The following is a 20,030-nucleotide window of genomic DNA, read 5'->3' on the forward strand; positions in this document are numbered from 1 at the left end:
ATTCTCTTAGCTGAACTGTATTAGACACCTGGAAAGATAAAAGCCTTATGTTTTCCAAGATCACCTATTCTTGGGACTTGACAAGGTTGAATGGAGGCCTGTAAATAAACCAGATGAGTTACAACACTTCTGGAAGACGTAAATTTTATCATACAATATAATGATGAACTGAAACAATTGTTAATGATGAAGTTAATGATTCTAGTAATGTGCCAGACTGACTTCAGGTTACGTTCACTACCATACTGCAATATAGTATAATACTAGCATTATTGTTCTACCAACTACCTTAGGTACGCAAGCCCAATATTAATATTGATGATCAAATGTATTGAGAAATTGAGTTAAGTCTCCTCAACAATGCTGATAGCAAATGGCAAGAAGAAAAAAACGATTTTGTTAACTGTCAGTTAATTTCTATGCTAAACACTTCTGTATAAGTTATCATAATGTACAAATTGTAATAGATCAAGAAGGAAAATGAGTAATCAGTAGAAAATGTAGAACGTAAATCATGACTGTATCAGACAGATTACTTGCTTCTTTAAATATATCCCTACCCCAGAATGGCTCCTCCAAATATTACACATATTCATATTGATAAATGCTCTGTCATTATGAATACTATGCTATAGATGCTTAGACAAATATAATCATTTTGTTGTGAGAGACTTGGCAATGGGGTAAGGGGTGGCCTTTGCAGTCAAGGATTAGTCTTGTCTAAAGAAAGATTTGGCCCTTACCTAGCTCCTGAGAGGTAACCTCTAAGTACTTTCAATATCCTGTCTAGTATGAGTGTTTTCTGTTTACCTGGGAGCCTTGGGCAATGCCAGATATTCTATGTGTGGGTAACTAGGTGGTTTATTGTGGAGGGCTTGGGCCACACAGTATCAGCTCAACCTGTGGAGGTGCTGGAAACTAAAGTCAGCCACAGGGCAGTCAGTCTACTTATAGGACCAACAACTGATGAAAATACTGGACACAAAGGTTGGATAAGCTGCTCTGGTCAGCAATACTATGTGAAGGTTGCCACACAACACTGCTGGAAGTAAGTGCTATCTGTTTAAGAATCCTGAGAAAGAAAACTGGAAGCTCATGCCTTGGTCTCTCCTATGTGTCTTTTCCCACTGCTAATTTTAATCTGTATCATTTCATCGTAATAAACTGTTAACAATAAATATAACAGCTTTGTGGAGTTCTGTCCTTCTACCTGACAATGGTTGTGGGACCTCCTAGACTGTATGAGTGAAAATACTAAAATTTCAGCAAAACTTTCTAGGACAGGGGTGGCTCACTGATGGAGCATCTGCCTTTGGTTCAGGTTGTGATCCTGGGATCCTGGGATGGATTCCTGCATCTTTGCACGGAGCCTGCTTTTCCCTCTGCCTGTATCTCTGCCTCTCATGAATAAATAAATAAAATCTTAAAAAAATTTTTTTTCTAGGACAAATGTACAAAGTCTTCAGGAATATATGTATATTCAGGAACTAATATTAAACAGTACATGTTGATGTGTGGAGTGGGAAGAAATGGGAATAGGTATAACATAATATGCTGATCACTGAAAAATATCATCCACCACAGATGTTCTAGTGGAAATATTATTTAACATTCTAGTTCTAAGTAAGATGTTTATCTTCTGTCTTATTCATTCTTTAAGTATGTACTAAGTCCACACACAACATGTTCCAGTTGCCATGCTGGTATACTGGAGGAAGAATACAAAATAAAATATCACTTTTCAGGAACTTGTAATAAAAAAGGTTAATCTTTATATACTATTAATATTCTGAACAGCCATTAAACACTACAGAAAAGTAATCTTTCCCTCTTTTACTTTTAAAGTTTTATATCCTTCAGTATGCTTTCATTATTTTCATGGACCAGTTTTAACCCCTATCTTGTGGATGAATGCATGCATGATTCAAGTTTACTGAATTAAGAACAGAGCAGCAAATATCTGTGGCCTGCATATGTCTAAGTCTGCAATAGAGGTCATTTTTAGATCTTACAACTCACTTTACAGAAAACTCTGCAAACATAAAATTCAATCCCAATCTGTGGAGGTCATACAAGAAAAAAAAAAAAAGAGTAAATACTAGGACCTTTTCATCATCACCACCCATAGGTTTAAAAACAGGCAAAACACAAAGGCAAAATAACAAAACATTATGGATTATAGTTTTACGTATATTTTACAAATTAAAATAAACTAATATTTACCAGTGTTTTCACCTGTTCATCAATGGAAATTCTTCTACTTAATAGTGTACACTAATAATGCTCCAGTAATACATGATACATACATAGTAAGATATAAGGTGGAAAGAAACCATCTACTTCCAGTTCAGTTTTGTGACCTAGAGCCATGCGTTAAATAAGGTTTACATAGAATGGGGAGGTTCACATTATACTTCCTTGGGCTACTGGACTACTTTATAGCACTGTGTGGCACTGTTACTAGGAGGACTAAGGGAAAAAAAATACTATGGTGAGATGCATTAAAACTACAAAACCTTCAGGGATCAGAATCACTACAGAGTAAAGCTGATAAAAGTGAAAATGACAGGGGCGCCTAGGTGGCTCAGTCGGTTAAGCGTCTGCCGTCAGCTCAGGCCCCGAACCTGGAATCTGGGGATCCAGTGCCCTATCGGGCTCCCTGTTCAGTGGGGAGTCAGCTTTTCCCTCTGCCCCTCAATCTGCTCATGCTCACTCTATCATAAATAAATAAAATCTTAAAAAAAAAAAGGGGAGAATGACAAAAGTCAAACACTAGAACAGAATATACTAGGCAACTGCTAAAGACAGTGATCCCACTTACAGAAAACAATAGTTAAAATGAATATTATGATTAATTTAAAATTCCAGTTACCAATGTCACAGACTGTGCCTAAAGAGATATAACTACTAAATATAATATGGTATCTTGAATGGAATCCTGGAACAGAAAAAAGACACTAGGTTTATTTTAAACAAAATCTGGGGCCCCCTGGGTGGCTCAATCGGCTCAGGTCATGATCTCAGGGTTGTGAGATTGAGCCCCACGTTGCACTCTGTGCTGGGCATTAAGCCCACTTAGGAGTCTCTCTCTTCTTGTCCCTCTGCCTCTGTCTCTCCCCTGCTCACTCGTGTGCTTGCTCTAAATAAACAACAAACTGAGGATATCTGAATAAAGTAACAAACAGGATATCTGAATAAAGTATGGCCTTTAGCTAATAATAATGTATAAATAATAATGAATAGTAATAATGATATATGAATATTAGCTCATTAATTGTGACAAGTGTATCCTACTAACATAAGAAACTACTAACAGGAGAAACTAGAGAAAGTGGTGTTAGGGAGGGAAATCTATAGGAACTTCCTCTGCATTTTCTGCTCATATTTTCTGTAAATCTGAACCTCTAAAATAAAAACATTATTAAAAAAAAGTTCCAGGAGCAGTTGAGTAGCACAGTGGGTTGAGCATCTATCTGATTCTTGGTTTCGGCTCCACTGATGGTCTCGGGTCCTAAGATCGAGCCCCATGTTGGGCTCTGCAAGGAATTGGCTTGAGATTCTCTTTCCCTCTGCCCCTTCCCACCTTTGTGTGTGTGCTCTCTTTCTAAAAATAAATAAATCTTAAAAAAGTTCCAGTTACCTGAGAGTTACCACTTATCTTATATTTTGCTATACTCTAAGTCATGAGCGCTTTTGATATTAGTGCCTGGCACACACTATTCATAAACATCAAGCAAACAGGTGACCAAATATTAAAGAAAAACCTCTAGACTTAGAACATACTTACACTTAAAAAAAAAACAACTTGACCTTTTGTTATGAACATTTGCTATCAAAAATAAAGTAATAAACACATTATTTCTCCACACTCGAATACATCTTTCATGTAAAAAAAAAAAAAAAATCAAGAATGCAAACATATTATTTAAAAAACCTCACCTGACAAATTTTTTCCCAGATCTCATCGCAGCCAGCTTTTTCCTGAAAACTCAGAGCCAGATCATAGTTCTCAGCTTCCGACCAAACAATTAATGTATCCTGTTTAAAAATAAAGATTTTTACATCATCACACAAGAAAAAGCTAGAAAAGAAATAACTATGAAGTATAAATAGAAATCAAGAGGACAAAAAACAGCATAGCAATGACAAAAGCCCTCTGATGAGTGCAATTAATGTGTAGTCAATTGACATCAGGTTATTGTATTTTGTTATCCTTCAAAACTTAGTAATATACTGGCAGTGGAACAGTTTGGGTAATAAAATGATAATAATTTTCTAAAACAAAAAATATTAAAACAGGTTAGCAGGCACTGGCTTATGTTACCAACATAACACTGAATGGAAAGTGGAGCCATTCCTGGCCAAACTGTAACGTAGACATTTTAATCCTCTACTGACTCTCTCCTCTAAATCTGGAAAAGCCTTCAGAATATGAAGGAATTCAAAACAATGATGACATGAAGATACTCTAGCTCTAAGTACTACAAACAGCACTTATTTCAGCAGCTCAATTTGTAGAAAAATTAAGAACCCTAGGTTCAGTATTTTTCTACAAATGTCATTAATAGTATCCCTACAAAAAGTTAGTTAAGCTTTTAGGAAGTTGTCAACCTCTCTACTAAAAACTAAAGTTTGGGTTTAAGTTAAAACATAGACAAGTTTAAACACAAAAATCATTATGCAACACTCAAATGAAATGGCCAACTTTTAAAGGATATGTAATAATGAAAGGTTAATATGGTTAAAACTTTGATTTTCAGAAAATATGCATTTAAGAAAAAAGAAAATATACATGAGTTTATATCCTAATTACTAAGTATATAATCTACAAAATACCTTATAATTAACAATTATTCATCTAATAGTTCTATTATGACTTGATATTAAAAAATATAATACTAGGGACACCTGGGTGGCCCACTGGTTGAGCATCTGTCTTTGGCTCGGGGCATGATCCTGGGGTCCTGGGATCAAGTTCCGCATCAGGGTTCCTGCATGGAGCCTGCTTCTCCCTCTGCCTAGGTCTCTGCCCCTCTCTCTCGGTCTCTCATCAATAAATAAAATTAAAAAAATATATATATATATATAATATTAAAAGCGAGCCTCAGATTAACAAAGTCTTCAAAATGAAAACACTTCGATACTCTGGTAGCTCCAATCTGTAAGTGAAAAATATCCGTCAATTAACCCAGGCCTCAGATTAATACTTACTTGCTGTGTAATCAGGTAAGAAGAACAGCCGGAAAGCAGTGTTCTCCCTTCTGCCTGGCTATGCTTCTCGGAAGGAAAATTTGTCACCAGGTATTCTAAAATTTTAACTTCCAATCCATACTTAATGCCTTTTAATAATTCTGAATTTTGGGGGAGGGGAAACTTCATGAGTTGTATTTTATCACTGTGCATTATCACTTGTCTAACAGATTAAACTAGAATAAATGTCAGTTTTACCATTATCATGTTCATTTGCACTTACATTACTGTTTTTAGCCCTTTGTAAGGCACATGTTCATTTTGTTAGGGTTACAGGTCAGTTTACATTGGAAAACATCTATAAATAGTTAGCTGCACATGCAGGCTAAAGTAATTCACAGTAGTTAGGAAACACTTTTTATGGAAGTGTTACTCTTAGAATACCATGTCTATTTTTTTTTTACACTTCTGATCATTTATTTGCTTATTAAGTATTGGCAAAAGCCAATTTTTTCTTCTGATTTAAATGTACAAGCAGGTTTCTTCTCAAATTTCAATGCTTTATACCATACATTCCATTTTGGAGCACTAATACAACAGGATGAAATCCAGAATCTTTTATCCAGGCATTCAAGGCCTTTTCCAATTTGGTTCCAATCTATCTTCTGAGAGAAAGTCAGATAAAAGCAATGAAGTCTGACTTTAGGTAACTGAGTCCCCTTCTTCACCAACATTTTCTTGTCTGTTTCTTCCTATTCTTAACATAAAGTCTTCTCCCCAAGCCAGTCAAAACCCCAAAGTAAACGGGATTTATATTCAGAAGCATTCTTCAACATAAGGAGGACTAACCTTGGGTGATGGTTAAATACACAGATCCCCATGCTTCTCCCAGGGGGAGGTAAAGGTCTGCAATGAAGACCCCAAATCCTTATTTTTAACAAGGGTCTCAAATAATTCTTTCGATATGTCAAATTTGAAAACATCACGTAAGTATATCTCTCGTTGGCTAACAGAGCATAGGAAACCATCAGAGCAGGCACCTTCCAATTCTATGAAATGTACTCAAAATGGGTGACAAGTCTCATCTTTTCTTCTTCCCCTCTTTGGAAACCTACTATTTCAGTCAAAAAATAACTGTAAGAAGTACTTCTTACAACTGCTTATTCCAAGGATCACAATAAAAGCTTCTAGGTAAGAGAGCACAAAGCTGGCACAAGAATATTTAAAACAATAAAAAGCGTCAAACGGCAGGGTTTCCGACATCTCTCAAAAGTAAAACTCAATTTTGTAGTAAGGTCTGTTTTCAACTGCTGTGCTCTTTGTGTTGTATTTTTTTGCTCATTTGTGCGTGACACACAATCTTCGGGATATTATTAATACCTGTTTTAAACTAAGAAAAGCTTAGAGTTTTCCTCTACCAACTAAACATTTAATCACCACTATGTCCCTATGGAAATCAGATTTAAAATAAGACTGCAGAGAGGATAGAAAAAGTGAGTTATACTTAGTCTGGTCCTTTAAAAAAACAGGAAAGGTGATTAAATCTAATGCCAGAATGGAAGTCGAGACATGAGCTGGAGAAGCTTGATAATTTAGCTTTTTACTGAATCAGATTTCACAACGTAGTTTTATTATGAGAAATGGTCATTTTCAATCTTAAATATTAAAAATACATTCTTGAGGTGAATACTGTTTAAATCAAAGGTTTTCGATCCAAAATCTAAATGACACCTTAGAATTGTACCTAAAATTTGGTTTTTAACATCTTTTCTGTGGAAAGGGTCTCCAGTTTTTACATTATACTTACACAAAGGCACCTGTGACACATTTTAAAAGTCTACCAAACCAATGGATTACCAGTTTCAATCTTCTTCTCTAGTACATTAACATGAATAAAATCCACTAATGAAATATTTGAGATCCTTGAGATCCTGCTTGTCAAATTAATCCTATCTCTGCCCCAATAGCTCTGACGGAATTCCATACAAAGATGAAGTTTTTCAAAAGGAATATTCATCTTTTCAAAAAAGGAAAACAAATATCAGCAGATTCGTAGAATTCAACTTGCAGATTCAAAATCAACTTAGAAGTCTGAAAATGAGTGAGATTAACCAGCATATAATGCAATATCTAGCTGTCTAGTTGTTCCTAATGGGAGGTTGACCTAAACTTTTTCTGAGACAGATTTTTAAAATACAGTATGATATAACATAAAGTCCAAGACAAACCTGAGGATATTGCTAAAAATACTAACATCATCCTAAAATCAGTGATATATTTGGGTATAATGGGAATAATCCAGACTAGAAATAGGACCTGAGCACCACTCAATTTCACTGTCTACTATTTCCATGACTCAGCAAAATAATCTCTGATTTTTCTTTTCTCATTGGAAAAGAGGATTATGATGAGATTATTATAATTATAGGTTTCTTATTCAATTTATGTGTCAGGTACTATGCTAAAGCATTTTTTATACATTAATTCACAAACTATTACATGATATAGGTAGTTTCATTTAGAAAGGTTAAGATTCAGAAAAAATTTGCTTAAAAATCACAATAATGAAATAAAAAACTTAAAAGAGTATTCAACTCTAACCCCATGTCGTTGGCAGCCCTGGTGGCTTAGTGGTTTAGCGTCACCTTCAGCCCAGGGTGTGATTCTGGAGACCCAGGATCGAGTCCCATGTCAGGCTCCTTCCACGGAGCCTGCTTTTCCCTCTGCCTGTGTGTCTCTGCCTCTTTCTCTGTGTCTCTCATGAATAAATAAATAAAATCTTAAAAAAAAAAACAAAACAAAAACAAAAACCCATGTCGCTGCTACTATACCCAATAAAAAATGTGAACTATACTAAAAGGACACATAGTTCTCAGCAACTTGCTTCCCAACCTTCTGCTTCTAGGTATCTGTCTGGACCCCTATTTAAGAACCCTCTCCATCCGATTTCCAAGGATTCCTCTTTAGTCTCACTCTAAATCACCAACCAGAACATACCTCTGGCAGTTACTGCCAAATCTTTCCAATTTAGTAATTCATGTCCTCTACTCATGCTCCTAATCTATAGTTAGAATAGACTATACTCATTTCAAACTCATGCTATTATTTTAACTCAGCATTCAAAATTATAGAGAAGCTCCTTCTTCTATACTAATTACATTAGACTGTTCCCCACAATGACTCAGTTTTGTAAAACTCCAGGTCCCCAATTTTACTGGAGATAAAGAGATTCAATATGACCATTTTCACCTCAATCTTGATCTTGGCGTTATGTTCTTCTGGCTAAAACCTAGAATAGTCTCAATCTTTCCCTTCCAGGATATGAACAACCATTTATTGACTGAACCCCCTTTCCTTACCAAAGTTGTTCTCCCTTGGTTTCAAGACAACATGTTTTCCTAATTCTCTCCTCTTTCCAAATGCTTATTCTTCCTCTTGACTAGATCTTCTTCCTGATTACCAAATACCTAACCCTGCAGCATGTTCTGTCAATTCTATCTTCCATATGTATCTGAAATCCATCCACCTCTTTCCATCTCCACTGACCCTAAACTTATTCAACATTATATCTTGCTTGGATTATGTTGTGATCTCTCAACTACTCTCCCAGTTATTGCTTCTCTCCAATTCTATACACTGATGTTACTAGTTTGGATGCCATTCCTCTGCTGAAAATTTTCAAAAGCTTTCAAATGCACTTTAAAAATCTAAAGGGGAGGGGGTAAAAAAAAAAAAATCTAAACCAGAGATAGTGAACAACCCATAAGCAGCACTGAAGTATTACTGGATGAATGAATAAATGTGGACAATTCAACAAGGCTGTCTAATGCTCTGTTCTCTGTTCTTTTCTCAAATTCCATCTACTCTTTTGAAAGAGGTCCACTTTTACAGCTAAAAATAGAAGTTAATGATTCTCAAATTAGAATCTTCTGCACCAAGTCTTATTCTCTCTAGTCCTAGATGTTCACTACAAGACCTTTTCATTTATTTTATTATCATTTCAGAGCCCAAGTTGGGGGGGCGAGGGGGAGGTACAGAAGAATATACAGTACGCTACCATTAATACCAATAAAAGGGAAAACATATATGTGATTGCATACCTGTTTGTTTAAACATGCATAAAACCTCCAGGAAGATATTCAAGAAACTGGTAATACTGGTGGCCTCTAGTAAGGGAAACTAAGAATGGAATCCAGAGTGGGAGAGACTTCACTAAATACTTTGTGAATTTTTACAGAAATGAATATATTATCTATTCAAAATAAAGAAAGAGGGTTTGTTTGTTTTTTGAAATGAATAAGCTGCTAGCCAAATGTAAATGTAAACCTGTTTTCCTCTCAACTTCTCACTTTCTGGAGAGAACCATCATTTTCATGGCCCCAAGACTCAAAACACTACTAGTGACCCTTGATTCCTTCTCTTTCATATTTAATCACTTAGCAAATCTGCCAGCACTTTCTTGTTAATATAATGAAAATCTATTTCTTCTTTACAATTCCATTTATTACTTACAGATTTACATTTTTCTGCATCTGAATTATAGTAAAAGGTCTTGTTAACCTAAAGCTCTTATTTCCCTCTCTGCCTCCAATTGATTATTCATGACATTGCCACGCTTGCTTCCTAAACACAGTATCACTTTCATCACTTTAGGCCACTACTCGAGAATCTAGAATAGCTCCCTCTTGTTTAGTAAACCAAGCTCACAAATAAGAAACCTCCACCTCCGTTGCAAAGAGGCTTAGTAACTTTTATGTCAGGTGTACTATTTCCTTCCCTATCACCATTCCTTCAACAGACACCACCAAGCAGAATGAAATTTTTCTTAATGATTCTAACTCAAATCAATCTCTTCCTTCTTTAATTTTCTACTGTCCAAGTCTGTGGAATAAAACTGCTTTTTATGTATTTTGTGTTGGCACATACCTCCTGTATTATCTCAGTCAAGAAACCTGACCTTTTGTGCCTTAACTGCCTCATCTGTGAAATACTTTCATGGTCTTTCAATAATGACTGGGTTAAAACACTTCACCAGCTATTTTATTAGTTATATAATTGTTTCATTTGTTATGTCTTGTCTCCCAATAAAACTATGGATGGGCACTTCCTTATACTTCTCTCCTAAACCCAATTAATACAAATTATATTAAAATTATATTAAATATAAAGGGTATACATCCCTATGACTGGGCTTTTGGTGGTCTAGATCAGTAGGAATGATTCTAAGTAACTTAAAATTTTGACATGTATCAGCCACTATCTCATGTTCCATTGTATAATCATTTTGTTTCCAGTGTGTTTAAACACTTAACAAGTTACTGGCTCCTTTAAGTATATCTTCTTCCCAACAGCAACTTCAGTACTGCCCATAGTCCTGAAGCAAGAGTGCTGTAAATCGATGATCTATTGATATGGAGTCCTTTGACATTCAACTCAACTCATTCTAACCTATTCTGAGCCCATTAATTCAGGACTTGGCTCATTTTAGAACTATAGTATTAAGAAACAATGTTTAGTCTGCTTTGAATTTATTCAATATATTTTGTAGCAAAATAGCCTATAAACTATGAGCATCTCATTCACTCAAGTCTTTTTAAGATTAAAAACCTGCCAATGATCAATAGATTTCATATAAACTTTGGAAATGAATTATTTTCTGGACTAATTTATTGAGTAACTTAAACAATGATATTTTAAAAAGATAACTCTAATGAACACAAAAATATCAATATGTTTGGAAATCTCAATCTGTATAATCTGGTAAAAAGTGCAAACTGAGCAAGATTTTGGCAAAAAAAAAAAAAATGAAAAAAGTATCTCTAAAAAGAAACTAAGTTTAACGTAATCCTCAAATTGCTCTCTGGTTCTACTAGAAAAGTGCATTTCAATTCAAACAAAAATAAAGAAAACAGGGACGCCTCAATAGCTCAGTGGTTGAGTACCTCCCCTTCGGCCCAGGGTGTGATCCTGGAGTCTCAGGATAAGTCCCACATCGGGCTCCTTGCATGGAGCCTGCTTCTTTCTCTGCCTATAAAAATCCTGATAGTATATTATTGAAACATCATTAATTACAGGAATCATTCTCCCAATAGTATAAAATTTCAAAAATAAGTACTTTTTTCTCCAGTATGTTTGTTTTCTAGAGTGATATTATACAGAAAGACATATTCCAAAGTTTCTAATGAACCACCATGTATTTTTTTAGACTAAGGTTGGAGGGCTGTTTTATACACAAACCTACACCATTATATGATCTTTCCAATAATAACAATAGTTAAAGTATCTTATATACAATCTGAGAAGAATCCATATTATAATTAAATTGTAGGGAGTCACATTTAAGAACACAGTTCCTGAGAATTTTATATTTGTGCAGGGGAAGATAAAGATTATAAAACAGTATTTCTTTCCTCACAAAAAAGGAGGCCAACAAAAAATAAAACAAAAGTGGCTACCTGGTAAAATTCCATGCAAAGAGAAAAAAACCATCTGCTTGGCTGACTTAGAAATTAAATTTACTTAAATGTTTAAGATATAGGAAACATTTTTCAAGTGGTCAATACAGGGCTAATGTTTGATTCTCCATCAAAGACATGCAATATTTTCTACGCAGAGGGCAAAAAACTATTAACTGAGTATTGAAAATTTAAGTATTTCAAAGAAGTGATTAAAAATGTATTGCATACACAAAACAAATTGTTTAACAGTAAGACTTTTACTAATAACGAGCTGAGCAATGGACATAATTTCATTCCTCCAATTTGAAGTTATTTATTTCTGGGCATTCAAATTTTCATTGATCTTGAAGAATGTAGGTATTGATGATGTAAATACAATCCTAAAATAATTTTATCTTTTCCTTCAAAAATCTCTGCCATATTCACTTTACATACCACACACACACATACACCCCTGGAAATAATTCAAGTGTCTAACAATAGGTGGTATCAACCAGAAGAATACTATACAGTTAAAAAAATAAACTAAACTAAATCTACATTTTTAACATCAACAAATCTTCAAATTAACTGTTGAGTGGAAAATGAAAGTTCAGAATACATGTAAGAGCAAGAGATCAACCGTGCAAAGTTTAAAAACATACAAAAGACAACATATTATTTATGGATACATACATAGCAGAAAAGGTATATAAGCACACACAGAACTAATACATCAACTTCAGAATTGTAGTTACCTACAGGAAGGATGGAGAATGGACAGAATGAGACAGGCACAAAGAGGGGTTTAACTCCATCCACAATGTTCAACATTACAAAGATTTGAAACAAATATGGTATAAAGTTAACATTGTTAAATTTGGTGGTGTTACACAGACACACACTGTATTTTCGGCACTTTTCAATTTTGAAATCTTTCATAATAAAAATGAAAACATTCACAGAAGAAGAGGTTGAATCACTGCTGCCATTTCCAGATTAAATAACTGGGGACACTAAAACACAACACAGGTATTCCCCCCCGCCCCCCCGCAAAAGACGGTAAATATTAACAGAAAACGTTACATGATACACTTTTATAAAGTATCCACTGATTATATTAAAAATATACAACAATTAAAGAACAGGATTCAAATGCTTCTACTTCAAAAACTCTACATTTGCTTGAGTCAAAGGATCAAATTTCACACCACAAATAGGCTTTCCTTGCTTTAAAAGAGTATCTCTTTGAATTTTCTTTTATGTCATTTCCTTTAAACGTGATTGAGAATAAAAGGTTTAGTGTACAGGGCATCAAAGATACCTATCTGTAGTTAAATAAGATTAATGAATACACTGTATTCTAACATAAAATAACAGTGGCTCAATTCAAAGATAATAAATGACTGCCAGTACAAAAACTTTTACTTTTCAGTTTGAAACTTTTCACCTACAGGGAAATACAGATAATGTGTAACTGTTTACCAAACATGTTTTTTCTTCTCAGGAAAGCTTTCCCATCTTTGTCAGATTAACACTTCCTTGACCACAGATGAAATCTTTCAAATTAAAGATAAACAACTACTTGCCTGTTGTTTCTGATATGCAGTGTTTGGATTTATCTTTGACTCCAAGAGTAGTGATCCTGAAAGATTAAAAAAAAAAATTTGTAAGTTTGACTTTGTAAAATTTTGAATAAAATATCAGAATATGAATTTAAAAAACAAACTTGTGTTCTCTTCCCTTAGCTAGACATGTGAAGTAATCAAATGTATCCTGATTCCCATTTTTCTCTCCAGATCTGGGCTTCATATTTAATTTAGAACACACCATCTTATCCCGCATATGCCCTTATATGAAAAAAATCCACCTAATATCAACATTCAGACCCAAAATATAAGGAGACTAGATGTCCATTAAAATTTTATTGAGATGAAAATTTTAAGGTCTAAAAGACTACTTGAAGCCAAACTCTTTTTAACAAAGTTATTTTATTTCATTTCCAGTTTAACAAATAAAACAAATTACAAAGGACCACAACAGGAATCTAAGTACTTAGTTACACAAATTACAGGACTTCATTTATCCTTTTCTCCTTAGCAGAACAAAGGACATTTCATATAGAAATAAATGTCCGTAACTATTTTAAAGGGAAAGTGCAAAAGTACAAAATACAAGAATAAATCTGGGATTGTTACCTTTCTATTATCTGCACATAACTGCTCAAATCGAGGCGTTCAGATTACAGTGATAAAGGTTTTAATTATGCTCTACACTTTTGAATCTAAAAATACTTCACACAGGACTCGCACAATAAATTAACGGACACAAGTTTACAATCTGCTCTGGTGTCCTAACTTGTTTAGGTTGTAAAGTAGCCTGGGAGGAATCCAGACTACAGATATGCTCGTGCGTGCATGTATCGTGGCAACGGTCTGCAATAACCGCAGGAAAAGGTGTCTTTTGGTTTTCCCCAGCACCTGTCCACTAGGGCAAACTCACGGGCTCGTGAGTAAAAATGGGTTTAAAAAAATTTTTTTTAAAAGCCACCCAGAAAGTATAGTTTCACTGAGTTTTTTGAAACAGATGTATAATAGATAAGAAAACAAAAATAAAGGGAGGGGGAGGGTCAGCTCCCTAGAACGAGGAGAGAACTACTCCGTCTCTCATTACTTCCTCCCCTCTCACTCTCCCCTCTTCAGAGGCGAGACTGGAGAGGAAGGGGTCAAATCCTGAATAGGGACAGGAGGCGGGGGAACAGAATCAACGTCTGACTGAGGGAAAACCCGGACAAAGTAGTTTGTTTTTACCGTACAGAAGTGCAGGCACAAAACCACTGCGCTGTCCCAGATGTGGTAGGAACAGTACCCGGCCCGGGGCCTAAACCACCGGGGCGATGCCCAAACCGGAGGCACCGACTGTCCCCTATCCTATGTTCCAATAACCTTACCGTCGGACTCAGCCCGAACCAGCAGCGACATCCCCTTGAGCTCCTCCACATAAGTGGAGGAGACATGCCCGGTGCCTCGGTCGTCCCACTGACGGTCTTCGTTGAGGGTATAGACCTTCACTCGCCGCCGCGTATCCGACATGGTGGCTGCCGTCCCCGCCGCCCCAGCCGCCGCCTCCTCGCTCACCTCGTCCGCGCCCCTCACTCTTGAGAGACGGTTGCGGCGGTGGCGGCGGCGGCGGCGGCGGCGGCTCCGGAGAGGCCCGAGTTCACCATGGCTCCCAAGGTTCAGTCGCGGGAAGGGGCAACAAGAGTCACCGAGACCTCTCCGCCCGGAGTCCCGGTTACCTCTCACTTCGCCCCCGCACACACCCACCCTCCCCTCCCTTTGCCCCCCAGAGCTCGCTCGCCCGCCGCCGCCGCCGCCGCCGCCGCGGTAACTACTACAGATCCGCCATCTTGTAACCCGATTCTCTCTGCCTTTCTCTTCCTCCTCCAAGCAGGCTCGCACGGGCTGTCCTAGCAGGGGCTACGGCGGCCGACGAGCCCAACGCGCGGCACTTCTGCTTTCCGCACGCGCCTCCCGAGCCGGCAGTCCTCGGTGTTCTCGCGAGGCGGGGTACTGGCCCTAAGTGGGAGGGTCTAAGTGCGACTTCCTCTTCTCTCGGTCCCGCCTGCTGGCGCGGGATCTCGGACGGGTGGTCGGTTCTCGCGAGTTCCTTTCCCCTCTGCTGCCGCGAGACTCTTCCTAGCCGGCGGCGAGAGCGGAGCCTCGGATCTTTCCTTGGGCGGTTGCCGGCTGCGCCTGGGGTGTGACGAGCCGTGGGATCCAGCTGTGAGGAAAAAGTAAAGCATACCTGGGAGGTACGCATGGGACTAACCCTGAGCAGAAAGGAAGGAAATGTGCTCGCACTGCTTAAGGGAAGCTAAACCTGTCAGCCTGTGGAAGAAAAATAATTTGACTTTTTTTCTGTGAACATGTAAGAACTCTGAGCCCTTGAAGCACGGGGACCCGAAGCCCACTAAAGCTGGCTGCGGAGCCTCGTAGAGTCAGCATCTCCTCAGGAAGTGTCCTGTCGATCTCCAGGCGAGCGTGACGCGGTACAGAAGTGTGTTGACAAGTTCCTATTTCCCGCCAAAGCCCATCACTCACTGTTGGGCATCTGGTAGCTGGCCATTGAAAAGCCTGCTTTCCACCTCACGGAAGTGCTGTGCTCTTCCCGTGTTTGTAACTCGGAAGATAAGTCTCCAGAGACTCTTAGGGAAGCAGAGGGGACCTGCCTTCCTAACACATCTAAGAGCATCGTTCTTGATACTTTTGAGTTGCTCTTGCGAACGTTTCTTGCGTTCTCTCTCGGGATGTCTGCGCTGAATTAGCGAAGGGGGAATTCCCTGGGTGTTCACGTCATCAGACAGCACTCTAATTGTCAAACCTCGCCCGGTGCGTGCCATTCGTGCCGGGCAGTCCAGTCCCGGTTCGCTCTTGATAGGCTCCTTTTACTCGCGTTTAAAGACTTTCTCAGCCGCTTCTGTCGTCAGTGCTTTACCGGCAACCCATTAGTCTGAAAGGTGAAAAGCAGAAGCGCTGCACACGTTGACCGTGCAGCGCATCTTGGGGGTTGTAGTCTTATCAGTGGTTTTGTCAAAACGTGCTTTTGTTTTGACCAGATCTTATCTGTGGACACTTTGGGCGCTGCGCTAAACACGTGAAACGTCTTACACAGAACAGGCGCCTGATAAAAAACAAATTATAATTTCAAAATCTGGATACATCGCCATGTGTTTTTTTAATCTAAAGAGGACCTCAGAAAATGTACTTAAGTAGTTAGATGTAATAATAGAGCCCATTACTAGCTGTGATTGATGTGGACAAAATGCATTTGAGCCCATATTTGAGAAAATAACATTTCTGTCTTGGGTCAGAGAAAACTTAACAGATTAAGTTTTGAACTAGATGTTAGAGGATCCCTAAGTAGGAGTTTGCACTTTGGCTTGGGAAGCCATTCAAGGCTGAGGGGACAGGGTGAACAAAGTCATAGAGTATGTTACTGGCCTAAAAGAACTTACACGATAGCTAGCTAGCTAGCTATGTATATATTAAAGGATTAAAGACTATACAGAAATCACTTTATATGTGTTGAGGTTAATGTCCTACAAATAGAACTAACTGGACAAAACTGTGAAATAAGCGTTATTTCCTGCATTTACTCATTCCAGTATTTGTTGACCATAAACTAGGTGTTAGATACTATAGGGTGAATAAATAGGAAAAGTCCCTCTTCTCATGGAGCTTGCACTATAGTATATAGGAAGACAATAATACACGCCAGATACTGATAAATATTAATACCAGAAAAATAAGGGTAGCAAAAGGTTAGTGAGCTTGGGAAAGGCAGTGGTGTTATTGAGGAAGGCCTCTGAGGGAGGCAGTCAGCCATGCATTTCCCCAAAGGGAAGAGAGCATGAGGAAACAGAAAAGCAAATACAATGCCATGAGACTACAGTGGGAGGGATAATAAGGAAACCAGTATCTTTAAACCTAAATAATGGAATACTATACATATTGTTGTACAGATGTACCCTAGTTTATTTAAACCGTCTCCTAAAAAATGAGTGGGAAATACCAGAAAGGGAGACAGAACATGAGAGACTCATAACTCTGGGAAACGAACTAGGGGGGGGGTGGAAGGGGAGGTGGACGGGGTGTGGGGGTGACTGGGTGCCGGGCACTGAGGTGGGCACTTGACGGGATGAGCACTGGGTGTTATTATATATGTTGGCAAATTGAACACCAATAAAAAAATAAATTTATAAAAATAAAAAAATAAAAAAATAAACCACCTCCTATTTATATATGTGTCATTTCCAGTAGTTTCCTACCTCAAACAATTTACCAAAATTATTTCATGTGTTACAATATACTTGATGTTGAATTCCTAGAGTAGGGATTTTCAACGTTAGCATTACTAACATTTTGGGCTGGATAATTCTTTGTTGTGAGAGGTTGTTCTGTGCATTACAGGATGTTTAGCAGCATCCCTTATGTTTACCCACTAGATGCCAGTAGAAATGCATCCTCTCTTCCAGCTGTGACAGCCCAAATAATCTGCCATCATTGCCAGTGTTCCTGGAAGAAGACATGTTACATTTTTTAATTCTTGAGGGTTTAAAAAAATGTTAATCTCTATAGGGTAAACTTGGTTGTCCATTTCACTAACGCCCTTGAAATGTCAAACTTTCTGTTTTCACCCTTCCCATTCTGTTAGATGTTTTTATGAAAGTTTTTAAGTTTTTAATTTAATTTTTTCCCTTAAGGTGATTAAATCTTCTCCATTACAATAATCCATCAAAACTGATAACCTGTATCTTCTTAGCCACATTCCTATTTCTTTTCCCTTTTACAACCAGACTATTTAGTGTTTAAGTTGTTTATACTCCCTTCATTTCTTCACCTCCCACTTATTCCTCAATTGAACCCATTTGGGTTTCCATCACCACCCCTTGCTCTCATCATAGAGCTCTTTATAAACTAACTTAAGATATCTACATTAATAATGCTATGGATATTTTCAACCTGTTTTACTTGATCTAAGTTAAAATTGGCACTTTATTGTCTGAATGTTGTTCCTTCCCAGTCATATTATGGCAACTCTTGCTTTATTCTTCAGATGTTGCCACAGTTAATCACTTTCATAAGGGACTCTTCTGACTCTCCTGACCAGATAATAGTATCTCCTTGAAATGTTACAAGTACCAAAACACTCAATTCAAAGTGGTTTAAATGATAAGAGAATTTATTGGCTCATAAGAAGGAAAATCTAGAGATAAAGGGGAACTTCACGTAGGATTGACTCAACAGTATCAGTGAGAACTCGATTTCCTTCTGCCTTTCAATTCTGTATTTTGCTCTCCAATTCATACTGAGGCTGGCTCCTCTTGGTTTTTTGTTTTGTTTTGCTTTTAAAGATTTTTACTTATTTATTCATGAGAGACACAGAGAAAGAGGCAGAGACATGGAGGGAGAGGCAAGCTCCGCGTGGGAGCCAGATGTGGGACTTGATCCCAGGACCCTGGGATCACGACTTGAGCCAAAGGTGGACACTCAACCACTGAGCTACCCAGCCATCCCATCGCTGGCTCCTTTTGTATCTTAAGATAGTGGCCAAGAGCTCCTAAGTTTCCAGTTCTTAATTCGCAGCAAAAAAGCATTTTTTTTTTTCTTCACGTATTCCCAGTTGCATTGTGAACCTAAAGATCTGAGGTTTGGGGAATGTCAAGCACTGAATGGCTGAGGTAAATCAGGGGGCCTGTCACTGGAGCTTAGGGTTAATTCCACCCAAATCCATGGATATTATACCATAGGATATGGGTAAAACGGATGTAGGAAGACAACCAGAGTATCCACTTAATCTTTTGCTACACAGAGCACCATGCATCCTTCCATTTAGCATTTGTCATCTTTATAGCTTTGGGTTTATTTCTATGATTTCTGATTATAACTGTCTCCACATCTAGATGACAAATTTCTGTGAGTTCAGAGAACTATGTTTTTTTCTCATCATTTTATCTCTAGGGCCTAGCAAGAGGGTATGGAATATAGCAAATACTCAATAACTGTTGAAAGATTGAAGTTTCATCTAGAAGTTTACTACTCAATTGGACATTCTCCCTAACAGGTAATTTAATAACTACCCTATCAAATCAACTGAGATGAAATTACATCTTTGAAAGCTCCAGATTGGTATCTCTATTTCTAAGTAATCAGGTGTTGACACACTACTGAATATTTGTGAAACCAATCTGATATTAAATTGTTTTTGTATCTTCCGAGTTTCTGGTTTCTTGTAGAGTAAGGTTCTTTAGGATGGTATGCAAAGCTCTTCATGGTTTGGCCTCTACCCAAACCCTGGCTGTCTACTCTCAAGAGTGAGGCTATGGACTGTTCAGACTGATTTTCCCTGGGGGCGACTTTCTTTTTCAACCATAGCCCCTCCCATTCACCTTACCTAATGTTTTTATAAGTCTTTTCTCTGGGTAAGTGTATTTCCTCAGGTACCTCATACCCGGAGAGAGTAAAGGCAGAGGAAGAAGGCAAGAGGTCCATTTGGTTAGTATTTAAGCTTTCACTTAATCACTCCTTTTAACACTGCTGTCCCAGTCTCCCACTACTGTACCTAGTGTCTCCAAGTCTCTCTTATTTCATAAAATAAATGTTTCCTGAGGTGGCGGGGGCAAGTGTTCAAAGGGTTTATATATGCATGAGCGTGTGTGGAGGGAGGTGGTAGTTCTTTGGTTATGTGGGTTTGCGAAGGGGACAAAGGTATGTAGCCCCTCTTTGTATAGACTTTGACCCTGTCCTCAGATTCTCAGCCCTGATCCTGATTCGTTGTGGAGATAATTAGTTCTCTTCTTCTCTGATTACCTCTGTGACCATTTAGGTTGTAACTTCCTGT

General features: G+C 37.8%; 2 protein-coding genes and 1 long non-coding RNA gene across 4 annotated transcripts in view; 1 reads left to right on the forward strand and 2 right to left on the reverse strand.

Annotated features, from left to right (window-relative positions):
• PPP4R3B (protein phosphatase 4 regulatory subunit 3B) overlaps window positions 1–15,176 on the reverse strand; it is a 62,948-nt gene extending 47,772 nt beyond the window's left edge. For both annotated transcript variants that reach the window (XM_072768422.1, XM_072768421.1), the window contains exons 1-3: window positions 14,578–15,176; window positions 13,217–13,272; window positions 3,940–4,038 (exon numbers count right to left, since the gene is read on the reverse strand). In XM_072768422.1, the coding sequence (XP_072624523.1) occupies window positions 3,940–4,038; window positions 13,217–13,272; window positions 14,578–14,719 (297 nt within the window). In that variant the 5' untranslated portion in view covers window positions 14,720–15,176. The remainder of the gene's footprint in view (window positions 1–3,939; window positions 4,039–13,216; window positions 13,273–14,577) is intronic.
• Window positions 15,028–20,030, forward strand: part of LOC140600263 (uncharacterized) — a 75,951-nt gene continuing 70,948 nt past the window's right edge. Inside the window, exon 1 of the long non-coding RNA XR_012003481.1 lies at window positions 15,028–15,441. This is a non-coding gene — a long non-coding RNA (uncharacterized lncRNA). The remainder of the gene's footprint in view (window positions 15,442–20,030) is intronic.
• Window positions 15,322–20,030, reverse strand: part of PNPT1 (polyribonucleotide nucleotidyltransferase 1) — a 53,113-nt gene continuing 48,404 nt past the window's right edge. Inside the window, exon 28 of the mRNA XM_072768425.1 lies at window positions 15,322–17,704. Within this exon, the coding sequence (XP_072624526.1) occupies window positions 17,690–17,704 (15 nt within the window). The 3' untranslated portion in view covers window positions 15,322–17,689. The remainder of the gene's footprint in view (window positions 17,705–20,030) is intronic.

The sequence above is a fragment of the Canis lupus genome, chromosome 11 (assembly GCF_048164855.1).
Source record: "Canis lupus baileyi chromosome 11, mCanLup2.hap1, whole genome shotgun sequence".
NCBI lineage: Eukaryota > Metazoa > Chordata > Mammalia > Carnivora > Canidae > Canis > Canis lupus.